Source organism: Lycium ferocissimum, chromosome 3 (assembly GCF_029784015.1).
Source record: "Lycium ferocissimum isolate CSIRO_LF1 chromosome 3, AGI_CSIRO_Lferr_CH_V1, whole genome shotgun sequence".
NCBI lineage: Eukaryota > Viridiplantae > Streptophyta > Magnoliopsida > Solanales > Solanaceae > Lycium > Lycium ferocissimum.
Window position 1 is genome coordinate 1,838,799 of NC_081344.1, and position 12,654 is coordinate 1,851,452.

Here is a 12,654-nt window from a genome sequence, read left to right on the forward strand (position 1 = left end):
TCAATCCCTTTATCTAATAAGTAACTAATGAACTCTACAAAGAGGTACTCGCTTGACGATCAAATCGCGTTGACTTAATATATTTTCCCGACGCTTTTCATTTTCGCCTTAAATACCTTGAAATTTTCAAAGCATTCGGACCTATAGAGCATCAAATAGATATATTCATATCATGAGTAATCTTCTTTGAATGTCCTGAGAATACTCAAAATCACCTCTTGCCTTGAAGTTCATTATACCACACAAATCAGAATGGATTGGCTTAACTTATCATTAACTTTATTTCCTTTTAAGAGAAAAGGTCTCTTAGTCATTTTTCCTTCTAAATAGGACTCACAAGTTGGTAGTGCCTCCACTTTCAATGAACCTCAAAAGTTCATCATTTGACCAACTTCGAAATTCTATTCAGATTAAAATGACCTAGACAAGTGTCACGAGATAAGTTCATTCAATTCACGAAAAAAAAATTCTTTGAGGAGACAAGATTAACATTATTCAGTTCGAAAGAGTTATTAATTTAAAGGGTCAAGCATCAATGTACCACACGAGATAAAATGTTTATCAAACTCAATAACACAAGAGTTACAAGAAAAATAAACTAACTATCCATCTCTTGTTTGGTTAGAAACTGAAAATAAATTCTTTAGAAACCGAAAATAAATTCTTTCTAACGAAGTTACATATAATGCATCCTTTAAATTAATGTCTTATTTCTATCAGAAGAAATTCTTGACTAGTAGTAAGTGGGCTGGATAAAATCTATTGAGAATTTGAGATATAATCATTAAATAGATCATTAGTTATGCTGAATGAATAATAAAATTCAAACCACACATCACACATATAACCATGCTTACCGAACAGTTAGATTCGATAGGGAAACTTAACAATTCATGCAAAATATATGAGTCATGCCAGATATATCACCCCATAAAGAAACAGAACCAACTCAGATGGAGAGTAAACTGCTACTTTATATTAGGTAAATATCACATTTAATTATCCCTAGTTCCATTGAACCAACGTGTAACTCAGTTGGAGAGTCAAGACAAGCTATCAATTAACTAGGGACCAGAACACGGTAATTAACCATAATGAATCTATCCGATGGGAGGAAGACCTATGTCAACACATAAACTCATTATATCAACGCTATATACAATGGAGAACATAGAGAATGAACCCTACCACCACTGTTTGAAGAAATAATTTTATTTATTTAACAAAAAATTTCCAGAAAATAGCAAAACGACCAAAAAACCCATCTAAACAACCCCAGATGGCCAAATGGAAGCATGTTTTTGGATATAATGTAGCTTGACAACTCGAGTGAATATAGTCTCTGTCTTCAGGATTTGGAGGCCGGGGATCGGGTACGGGTATTTTCGCGACGATGGTGAGGACAAAGTGGAGGTGAAAGAGGAGAACGGCGGCGATGTAGAAGAGGGATAGAGGAAGCCATGGGATTTTCATGGTGTGGTTTATCAGCTGACAAATTTTGCCTTGTGTAAAGAAGATAAGAAAATTAGAGAAGTTAGACTTTCATATATATGATCCCTAGTACAACGTGGAACCTCCTATGTATAATTTAAATTCTTAAATTACAACAAACCTAATCGACTAGTACACGTAGGAATCTTTTATGTTTGTTATGATTTGGTTTTTGAATTTTCTCGGACATCGATCCTAGCCATGTCATGAGAGCTTATGGCGGTTAGCTTCCAGCAGCTAAACAATAGGCATTAGGCTTCAAGTTTTTTTTCTAATTAAGGCAAATGTATTTTTTTAAAATGAAGGCGAATTTGACACCAACGAGGTGAATAGTTTTTCAGAGATGCAAGGAAACAAAGTTGGACTTTCTGTGTTGTTGGCATCAGATAATTCCTAATTACAAAATTAAGGTGGGACAAACAGTAGAATCTATTGACTTATGCACTAAAATATATCCAATGGAATTGCCCACCCCAAACACACTTCATAATAATCTTCTTTTCAGATAAATGCAAAGTTAAAATATCTTCAAATGAAGAGAAATGAGTATTACTCCCTAATTTATGTTCAAATTAAGAAAATTTAAACAGAATAAAGGACAAGAATCAATACACTAAAAACAGAAATGCTGCCTGAGATTTGACTATTCCTCCTTGGAGTTTTGGCTAGAAAAAATTCCCTTTAGCATGCTGCTGTTTCAATGCAGCTTTGAGCTTCTACCAACTCTCTCTCTTTCGTCCAAAAAAAAAAATTGGTTCACCTTGTTAGTTGAAGATCCAAGAGCCTCTGTATTAGAAAATTACTGCAACAATTCAGTCTCAATACAAATTCCCCTTGCTCAATGACTGTGCAAGCTTTGTACGAACCTGATCACCATCGAAATCCAACAACATCCACGTTACCTTTAGTACAACTCTAAAAGATGTCAACTGAATGTGTTCAATGTTCATAATCAAACCTTGCTTATAAGCTTGAACGGGTTTTTAGAGGTCGCTTTCAGCTGCCTTATCTTCTAGGAAAATCTGCAAGGACATTCAACATTCTGCAAAATTAAGGATAAACATATAAGAGCACAGGAAATCTAACAAAAAATGAAGCTTTATGACTAACCTTTATTGGTTGATATCTGATTAGGAGCAGATTCAAGCTTAATCGTTCAAATCTTTGGTACAAGTATAATATCTGAACTCCAGAAGTTCTGAGGCTTGATCCTCATTGAGCTCCTCATCACTATCTGAATTGTCATGGGGCATCGCTAATAAAGCCAACCAAATTAAGAATTAATAAATTATGGAACTGAAGGGTGAAACAAAACTTTAGAAATCACCCAAAAAGTATCATAACATGCAATTGAAGACAAGGCAATGAAAGCTTGAACAGAAAAAATATGCAGAACTCACTTTTGATTCTGGACACACAAACTCTGGTCCCTCTGCTTCCAAGGCACTCTTCTTGCTCTTGCGAAATCTGTTGTGCTGATTTCGCAAGGCCAAGAGAACATTAATCCAACTCAATCACTAGCAGTGTTGAAATATATGCAAATTCTTCTGGGATCTTTTTTAGCTCCCAGCACTGGGATATACATAGGCGCTCAAGGACAGGGAAATTTTCGTCGGTAGCTTTCCACTTGGTGAATCTTATGCAGTCAAGTGACAAGAACTTTAACACAGAGAACCCTCCGGCAGCAGGTTTCCATTCATTACCAGCGCATGCATGGTTTTTCAGTTTGAGTGCCTCAAGATTAGGCAGCGTACCAACAATGTCCATATCTTTCCATGAAAAACGTGATTTGACTAATGTCAGCTTCTTGAGGGTTAGTGGAAAAATGTTTTTTCTAAGAAAACGTTGAGGGGTTAAGGGACGCAGCAATCTCACCGAACAGAGCTCATAGGCAGCATCAAATTTAATTTTAACTGCCTCAAGGCCCTGAACTACAAGTAAACATGAAAGATCAAAAGATGGACTTCTGATTTCATGAAGTTCGTCAAAACGAATCCACAACTTCTTCAAGTTAGGCATACTTGCAAAGGTATCATTTGCACACCATGCAGGAGCAACTCCAGTTATAGTATGTAGATGTTCCAAAACTGCACGCTCCATTTGGACAGCTAGAATAATCAGGGGAAATGGGGGACTTCCTTTTATTTTCACTAAGTGAAGGTTCCTTAATTGTGGCAACGTCCAAATATCCAAATATATAGGTAAATTGGAAAGGTGAAAAGAGCCTATTTGAACAATCAAAGTCTGCAGATTATGAAGCTTGGGGATAAGGAGAAATGCAGAACTATTACGAATCGCCAAGGATAGATATCTTAAATGCACAAAATAGGATGGTCTAGTTGGGTAAGTACTACGAAGATAACCTAAGTCACCTACAATGATGTTACCTAAGGACATTACTCTGATCATACTGAGAATTCCGTAGACAAATAACCTATCTATGTTCAAATCTTTGAACAAAATATTACCAGAATAGATGAAAGTCCGGACTTTCTTTGGATCGAAGGGATAAGAGGTTTTCCTATCATAGTCACAAATTGATTGGACAAAGGTCCGACGACATTCCTTTTGGCAGACCTGTATGGATCGTGGGAAGACAAATAGGAAATTTTCACTTTGAGCTTCTCGCAAGCACAACTCATGTAAAAGATCATGGATCTTACATGTTTTCATTTCTCCACAGAAATTATGTCTGCTTATGAAAACCAAATTTCTGTCGATAAGCTCATGTAGATATCCTTCAGCTACGCTTTCCAAACTTTTATCAGAAGCTTCCTTTAGAAAGCCCTCTGCAATCCATAGCTCGATTAATCTATCCACGTGAACCTCAGTGTCTTCAGGAAATAGCCCAAAATATAGAAAGCAAGCTTTTAGGTGCCGGGGTAGATTGTGGTAACTTGAAGCAAGGACCTTTTCACATTGCTGATGAGAATCTTCAAATATTGCTGATTTTACATTTTGTTCAACTTGCTGCCATCTGTCTAGTGCATTGCTGCATTTGGATAGAAGCCCGCAACTACAACAATTGATAGAGGAAGGCCTTGACAACTGTAAACAATATTTTTCCCAATTTCCACAAATTCCAGAGAGAATTGTTCTTTCACATTAATCTTATCTTGAAATAGTTCCCAACTTTCAGTTGGATTTAAAGGAGACATTTGATGAGGACAACTACCGTGAGCAGCATAGCTTGCTACATTTCCGCACCTAGTGGTAAGTAAGATCTGACTTCCTTTGTAATCAGGAAACCACTGACTTATATCATCCCAAGCATTGGTGCTCCATATATCATCAATGACAATTAGGTATCTGCCTCTTTGCAATTTCTTTTTGAATTCTGCTGCTAGGTCACCATCACTTTTTTCGCAATCTGTTTCAAATTCTGATGCAAGTGCTTCATCAATACAATGAAAAAGCTTTAGGAGAATTTTTCTAATGCAATATTCTTTTGACATAGTAACCCATGCCCGAATTTAAAAATGAGCTTCAATTATTGGATCATTATAAAATCTTCTGGCAAAAGTTGTCTTCCCAATGCCCCCCATGCCTACAATTGCCACAACTTTTGGTTCTCGGGATGAGGTTTGCATAAGTTGACTCATCATCTCATCCGGTTCAATTTTGCGTCCACCCACATTGTCGTCAAGCTGTGGTGGATAATGTTTAGGCAAATCGGAAACAGCTTCTCTACCTCTCACAAGCTAGGGGTAAGGTGTGGATGACCAGAGCCTACTTGCGAGATCAAACTGGGTATGTTGTTGTGCCTGCACACCCTTCTTCATGCGCCCAATCAACTCTTTTCTCTTCGAATTAATGGACCTAAATGCTTGTTGCAAGCTTTCAAGATGTCTCTTGTAAGCACCCCTCTTCATGTGTTTCTTCATCTCTTTGATCTCCCAATAAATGGACTCAGACGATGCTTGTGGCAAGCTTTCAAGAGATCCCTTGTTATCACCCTTCTTCATGCATCTCTCCAACTCTTTCCTCTCCGAATCAATTGACTCAGATGCTTCTCGTAAGCTTTCAAACAAGCTTTTAAAAGCTCGAAACTTCTTCTTTTTGTAAATTTCTCCCACGGTTGATTCAATTCTATCTTCAGCATCATGTGCTGCAACATATATTTTGGTTTCACCGTGCTTCACTGACTCATCATCATTGATGTTGTCCAAAGTTTCTAAAAGCGCTTGCAACGAACGAACTTTTTCACGAAGGGATTCAATCTGTGGATTCAGTGCTTCTGCCTTTTCATGAAGACGATTTTGAGTGGAATTGGTTTGCATTAGCAATAATCCAAGAGTATTCATTAGAGAGGTCACAACTGCATAAGCCATATCTCAATCTCCATCTTTTTGCTTTCTCTTTTTACTCTCTTAGCTTAAAAAATAGACAATTCAGACTAATAATCGACAAATGACAAAACTTCCAATAAGAAAATGGACAAGTGCCACAAGAGTCCCACACAACTACTCCAATCAGTTGCAAGTGGTTTGAAAAGAGTCTTATCCAGCCAAAAGTCTATTACTATCTGTTCAATGCATCATGATGCCACAATCTACTTTACTAAAGGTATAAAGAGCCAATCAAAATATTGTTATTGGTGAATTACAGCTTAGTATGCGGCACTCTTTTTTTTAGTCGGTCCAAAAAAGAATGACACATTTCTATATATATAGTAGTAATAATTTAACTGTAAAATATAATGAAATGATTTATAGCCACACAAATAGTTATGGCTCATTTTAGACCACAAGTTTCAACGTCCTGCTTTTTTTCCTAAATTTCGTGTCAAGTCCAACACTCACATAAATTGGGACGGAGAGAACATTATAATAAGCAAAATTGGACGATAGATATTTGTCACGTCTGAATGGAGGGGCAGCCCTCTTTAACAAAAGATAATGAATTCAACACCCTTTTGGGAGGGGCAGCCCTCTTTAACAAAAAATAATGAATTCAACGCCCAAAAGAACATGTGATTAACTGTATACAAAACCATCTTCTCTAAGGTGAAGATATCTTGTTGAGATTATATTAGCTGAAATACACTTAGATATTTAATGTAATCAGTTGCTTAGTTAGCAGTCAACACTGTGAGTTGACTGAGGTAGTTATATTAGGAGCAAGGTCGGTTAGTTAGTTAGAGGTTAGAAGATATTTTCACTCATTAGTTGTAGATTAGTCCAGCTGTCAATCCTCCATTGTAATGGGTATATAACCAGTGGAAATATCTCAGAAATGAAATCAGTTAAGATTTCACCAAATCACATTTCTTCCTCACTATTATTTCCTTCTCTGTTGCCTTCTAGCTTGAGCTCCTATTGACCCAACAATGGCGGTCATTCATGTCAATCACTGAATTCGTATCAAACTCAACATGGTATGTAGCTTCGGCGATCACGATAGCAATGTTCAATTCCATTATCTCCCTGACACTTAGTTGTTTCAGGTTTTCCCCCTTCTTTTTGAGTTTTCCCTCAATCGGCGAATTTTGCGATCGCATTTCGTTCGATTTTGTATTTGTCAATTGCTGCTTCATCAATTCATTACATATTTCTTCAATTGCGTTCAAATTGTGGTTAACATTGTATCATCGATCGATTGAAACCCTAGATTTTATTCCAATTGTTCATCTTCAGTGTGTTAGTAGTACAACTACTTGAGAACTGTTCCTAATGGCTCCAGAACCAGTTAATGTTAATCTACCTGTTCAAAATGAAACTATTGATGCTATAAATCCTATGTATGTATGTCCATCCATCTGAAACAGCGGGGCCTTCCCTATTACCTGGTGTCTTTGATGGATTTGGTTATCGATCTTGGCGTAGAGCAAAGACTAGGGCCTTATCCAAAAATAAAAATGATTCATTAATAGGAAGTGTTCTCGATCGGAGAGGATTCATCAAAGATCGAGTAGCTAGAAAAGGTGCGATGATATGGTGACCTCATGGATTTTGAACTCATTATCAAGGACTTAAAGTACGGTCTTCAATATGTTAATAACGCGAAGGAACTTTGGCAAGAGTTGGAGGATAGGTATGATCAAACCAATAGTGCGAAGTTATATCAATTGCAAAAGGAGCTTAGTGACCTCTCTCAAGGGAACATGGATATCACATGTTACTACACTAAGATGAAAAAGCTATGGGAAGAACTGAATGCTCTCAACACTCACACCATATGCACATGTCACTGTAATTGTGGTGCTTAGGCTAGCATGCTAAAAGCTAAGCATGACAGACGACTCATTCAGTTACTCATGGGGCTGAATGAAGTATATCCCCCCTGTAAGGGGCAATATCTTAATGATGAATCCATTACCAAACATTGATCAGGCTTTTGCCATTTTAGCTCAAGAAGAGAAGCAGAGGGAAGTCAAGCCTAGAAATCAACTTGCTATGGACTCTACATCATTAAATGCTCATGCCAATGCAAGTTTCAGAACAAACTATCAAGGAAATAACAAACAGCAATTCAATAGACAACAAAGTCAGGTCACTAATCAGTATAATGGCAATGGCTGACAATGGAGCTAGTAGCTCTAGCTGATACAGAGGGGGAGCAAATGGCATCAAAGGGCATTTGTTCTGTGACTATTGTAAGAAATCTGGTCTTACAAAAGAGAGATGTTATAGATTTCATGGATCTCCTCAAGATTTCAAATTCACAAAGGGCAAGAATGGGGCTATGGCAAATGTTGTAGCAAACTCCCATGATGGCTACAATGAGAACACTCATGGTGGTTACACTGAAAATGCAAAAGGAAAAGATGTAGCTAAACTCCATCAGAACCAAATGGTTAAGAGTAGCAACTATCAGAGAAACAATCAAACAGTGCAAAGCTTGACTAAGGAGCAATATAGCCAACTCTTGACTTTTCTCAACAATAATTTTCACAAGGAAACACTGGACAAGATCCAGGAAATTTCATCAGTGGAGCAGTAAACCTTGCAGGTATAATTGCTTGCTATTCTTCTATGACTAAGATTGGTGGATTGTCTTGTGTGTGTAAAACCTTATCTGCTAATTCATGGATAATAGACTCTGGAGCCACAAATCACATGACCTACAACAAAGCTTTGCTAACCAACATTATTACCTTAGCCTATCCTTTCTTAGTCACATTGCCTAATGGTTATAAGGTCAAGGTGACAGAAATTGGAAATGTTTGTCTTAGTTCAACATTAACCTTGTGTAATGTCTTATTTGTGCCAAGTTTAAAATTTAACCTCATTTCTGTCCATGATTTGTGTGTTTAACTTAAAAGCATTGTCAGCCGGGAATTTTCTTGTCACGCAGGGGCCCTTCTCCGAAGCAGGCCTCCGGAGATTGGTAATGCCAGCAATGGTCTCTATTATGTTTGTCCCGGATGTCACAACCGTGAACTTTAACTCCGGTGCCTTTCTATCCGATTGTAATATTCCATCAAACTTGTCATCTTTTACTTGTTTTCCTGTGACTGGTAAACAGGCTTCCACATCCTATTCCCATACTACTGTACATAATACACATTCATCAAATAAAGAAGCTTGTTGTGATTTGAATACTACATCTCTTATGCAAAATGCTTCTGTGTCTAATGTGCATGATATTATTTTTCCGTCTACATATCCATCTCACGGTCACAGTAATGATCTTTTGTGGCACCATAGGCTAGGCCATGTACCCTTTGTGAGAATGAAAGGTATCCCTACCTTATCACATTTACCTGCAACTCAATCATTTGTGTGCACCATTTGTCCCATGGCTAGACAAGCCAGATTACCTTTTCCTAAGAAAACCTCACCAAACAACACCCAACCTTTCGAACTCCTACACCTAGACATGTGGTAACCATATCATATTCCCACTTATGACAAATTCAAATATTTCTCACCTTGGTTGATGATTTTAGTAGATCAACCTGGACAGTGCTTCTAAGTTGCAAAAGCAATGTCCTTAACACTATCAAAGCCTTTGTCACTCTCACAGAAAACCAGTTTGCCACCACAATCAAAACCATAATAACAGATAATGGTCTAGAATTTGTAAACAAAGAAACAACTCAGTATTTTCAAGATAAGGGCATATTGCACCAAACAACTTGTCCATACATACCACAACAGAATGGTGTGGTGGAGAGGAAACACAAACACCTACTTGAGATAGCAAGGACACTTCTATATCAGTCTAAATTACCCCTCCAATACTAAGAAGAGTGCATTTTGTGTGCCACCTACCTCATCAATAGATTACCCTCAATTGTTCTGAAAAATAAATCCCCATGTGAGTTGTTACATCAAAAGAAACCAAGTTATGATCACCTTAGAACATTTGGTTGTCTGTGTTTCCCTACTACCCTGAAAACTCAAAGACAAATTTGAACCAAGAGCCATTCCACATATCTTTGTGGGCTATCCTTTTGGTTCCAAGGGGTACAAGGTTCTAAACTTGGCCATAAAGAAGTTACATGTGTCCAGAGATGTGGTTTTTCATGAAAGTGTCTTTCCTTTTACTTTGCCTACTTCTTCTTCTGGTTCTTCTCCTACTGCTTTTCCTTCTGTTGTGAGGATGCTCAATTCTGATTCTCCTAATTTGAATGTTGGTATAAATAGTATACACACAAGTAATGATAATGGAAGACAGACTGACAATTATGTTACCTCTGATCATATCACCATCAATGATTCCACCACATCCAATGGTTATACTGATCCAACCTTAGGTGACTCTAGTGTGGTTCCAGTTAACCCTCCATCAGAAAGCACTTCTTTCATACCTACTACCTCTCCCACTTCTCATACTAACACTCAGTATGATCACACTTAACAACCAGCTCTTGAACCTAAAAGGACATCTAGGACCCATGTCACCCCTCCTTATCTCCAAGCCTACAACTATAACTTGCCAAACCTTCAATTATCTTCCCATACTTCCTCTCTCATGACCACCAGCCTTTCACAACCTCCTCCCTACACACATGCTTCATTTCATACCTTTAGTCTCAATAGTCAGCAGATAATACATAACATATCACTTGATCATGAGCCATCTTGTTATGAGGAAGCAGCCTTAGATCTTACTTGGCAGGCTTCCATGACATAAGAATTTGAGGCATTATATGCCAATCATACTTGGGACTTGGTTCCTCTACCCCCAGATAAGAGGGCCATAGGCTGCAAGTGGGTGTACAAGATTAAACACAAGGCAGATGGGACTGTTGAAAGGCTTAAAGCAAGACTTGTGGCGAAGGGATATACTCAGCAGTATGGTATTGATTACATTGAGATTTTCTCACCTGTGGTCAAGATGACCACCATCAGGACCTTACTCAGTCTGGCAGTCAAAAGAGGTTGGAAACTATACCAGTTAGATGTCAACAATGCATTTCTCCATAAAGATTTGCATGAGGAAGTGTTCATGGAAGCACCTAAGGGTCTGTTAGTTGACAATTCTGGACTGATATGTAGACTAAGGAAGTCTCTCTATGGTTTAAAGCAGGTAAGTAGGCAATGGTATGATAGGTTGTCTCAATCTCTGTCCTCTAAGGGTTTTATTCACTCTGCTAGTGACTACTCCTTGTTCTACAAGAAGAATGGTCATTCTCGTGTGTTTGTTGCAGTATATGTAGATGATGTTTCCCTCACAGGGACTGACTTATCTGAGATTCAGAAGTTGAAAGAATTTTTACATAGTGAATTCAGAATTAACGATCTAGGTGAACTGCATTATTTTTTGGGTTTGGAAGTTCTGTACAGGGACAATGGGATTTTGATCTCTCAAAGGAAGTTTGCTATTGATTTGATCAAGGATTTTGATTGTATGAATTACACCACAGTTGCATCACCCCTTGACACAACTGTGAAGCTCAAGGGTAATGAAGGTGTTTTGCTCTCAGATTCTACCTCTTATAGAAAGTTAGTAGGGAAATTGAACTTCATTACTGATATAAGACTTGACATTGCATATAGTGTGCAGCACCTCAGCCAGTTCATGTAAGCTCCTAGAGAACCTCACTACAAAGCTATTTTACATGTTCTTAGGTACTTGAAGGCAAATCCTACTTTGGGAATTTTCTTGTCAAACAGTCAGAATTACACAGTTTCAGCATATTGTGACTCAGATTGGGCTACTTGCCCTGATTCTAGGAGATCAGTGAGTGGATACATTGTGTTTCTTGGAGATAGCCCAATAAGTTGGAAGTCCAAGAAACAAACAACAATTTCACTGTCCTCTACTGAAGCTGAGTACAGGTCAATTAGAAAGGTAGTAGGGGAACTGGTATGGCTGGATCGGCTGCTTACTGAATTAAATGCCTCATCTGCAAAGCCTATTACTGTATTTTGTGACAATCAAGCAGCTATCCACATTGCTCACAATCCAGTGTTCCATGAAAGAACTAAACATATAGAGGTGGACTGTCATTTTGTAAGGGATAAGTTACAGGATGGGCTGATTGATCTACATTCCATTTCTACCAATTCTCAACTTGCAGACATTCTCACAAAAGCACTCAGTGGAGTCAAGCATCATCACTTACTTGGCAAGATGGCAGTGACTTCATCACCTCCATCTTGAGGGGAGCTGTTGAGATTATATTAGCTAAAATACACTTAGATATTTAATGTAATCAGTTGCTTAGTTAGCAGCCAACATTGTGAGTTGACTGAGGTAGTTATATTAGGAGCAAGGTCGGTTAGTTAGTTAGAGGTTAGAAGATATTTTCACTCATTAGTTGCAGATTAGTTCAGCTGTCAATCCTCCATTGTAATGGGTATATAACCAGTGGAAATATCTTAGAAATGAAATCAGTTAAGATTTCACCAAATCACATTTCTTCCTTACTATTATTTCCTTCTCTGTTGCCTTCCAGCTTGAGCTCTTCTTGACCCAACAATGGCGGTCATTCATGTCAATCACTGAATTCATATCAAACTCAACATATCTTCCAAATACCACCAAAGGTTGTTTGTCCTTGTAGGGACGGAGCTAAAAGGGGTGAATATCCCGCCCCCATCACTAATTAGAGATCTCAAGTTCGAGTCTCATGGATGTAGCCACTTTTTGTGGGTAGGGTCTCAAAGTGATTCTCGGACACTAAGTAAGAAACAAAAAGAAAAAGAAATCTTCCACTAATCAGAGATCTCAAGTTCAAGTTTTGGGGATCTCAAAGAGATTAGGACCTTT

The 12,654-nt window shown here is 38.0% G+C and overlaps 2 protein-coding genes across 4 annotated transcripts; both read right to left on the minus strand.

Moving 5' to 3' along the window:
- Window positions 1-1,856: 1,856 nt before the first annotated feature.
- On the minus strand, window positions 1,857-5,279 carry LOC132050820 (putative late blight resistance protein homolog R1B-14). 3 transcript variants are annotated; one of them, XM_059442175.1, is made up of 4 exons: window positions 2,892-5,279; window positions 2,602-2,746; window positions 2,450-2,513; window positions 1,857-2,357 (listed from the first exon to the last, which is right to left on the minus strand). In XM_059442175.1, the coding sequence occupies exon 1, from the start codon at window positions 4,162-4,164 to the stop codon at window positions 2,992-2,994; it is 1,173 nt and encodes a 390-aa protein (XP_059298158.1). In that variant the 5' UTR covers window positions 4,165-5,279; the 3' UTR covers window positions 1,857-2,357; window positions 2,450-2,513; window positions 2,602-2,746; window positions 2,892-2,991. The 3 variants fall into 3 exon arrangements, with proteins under 3 accessions (XP_059298158.1, XP_059298159.1, XP_059298157.1); XM_059442176.1 differs by having other exon boundaries at window positions 2,450-2,533; XM_059442174.1 differs by having other exon boundaries at window positions 1,857-2,513.
- LOC132050740 (putative late blight resistance protein homolog R1B-12) lies at window positions 4,473-5,822 on the minus strand. The gene is made up of 2 exons (XM_059442106.1): window positions 5,225-5,822; window positions 4,473-4,885 (listed from the first exon to the last, which is right to left on the minus strand). The coding sequence occupies exons 1-2, from the start codon at window positions 5,820-5,822 to the stop codon at window positions 4,473-4,475; spliced, it is 1,011 nt and encodes a 336-aa protein (XP_059298089.1).
- Between the last annotated feature and the right edge of the window lie 6,832 nt (window positions 5,823-12,654).

Bases quoted from the DNA above. Each gene is read 5' to 3' on its own strand.
- LOC132050740 (XM_059442106.1), bottom strand. From the start codon at position 5,822: ATGGCTTATGCAGTTGTGACCTCTCTAATGAATACTCTTGGATTATTG. The intron at 4,886-5,224 runs GTAGGCTCTGGT...GTATTGATGAAG, and splicing joins TACCCAGTTTGATCTCGCAA to CACTTGCATCAGAATTTGAA.
- LOC132050820 (XM_059442175.1), bottom strand. From the start codon at position 4,164: ATGAAAACATGTAAGATCCATGATCTTTTACATGAGTTGTGCTTGCGA.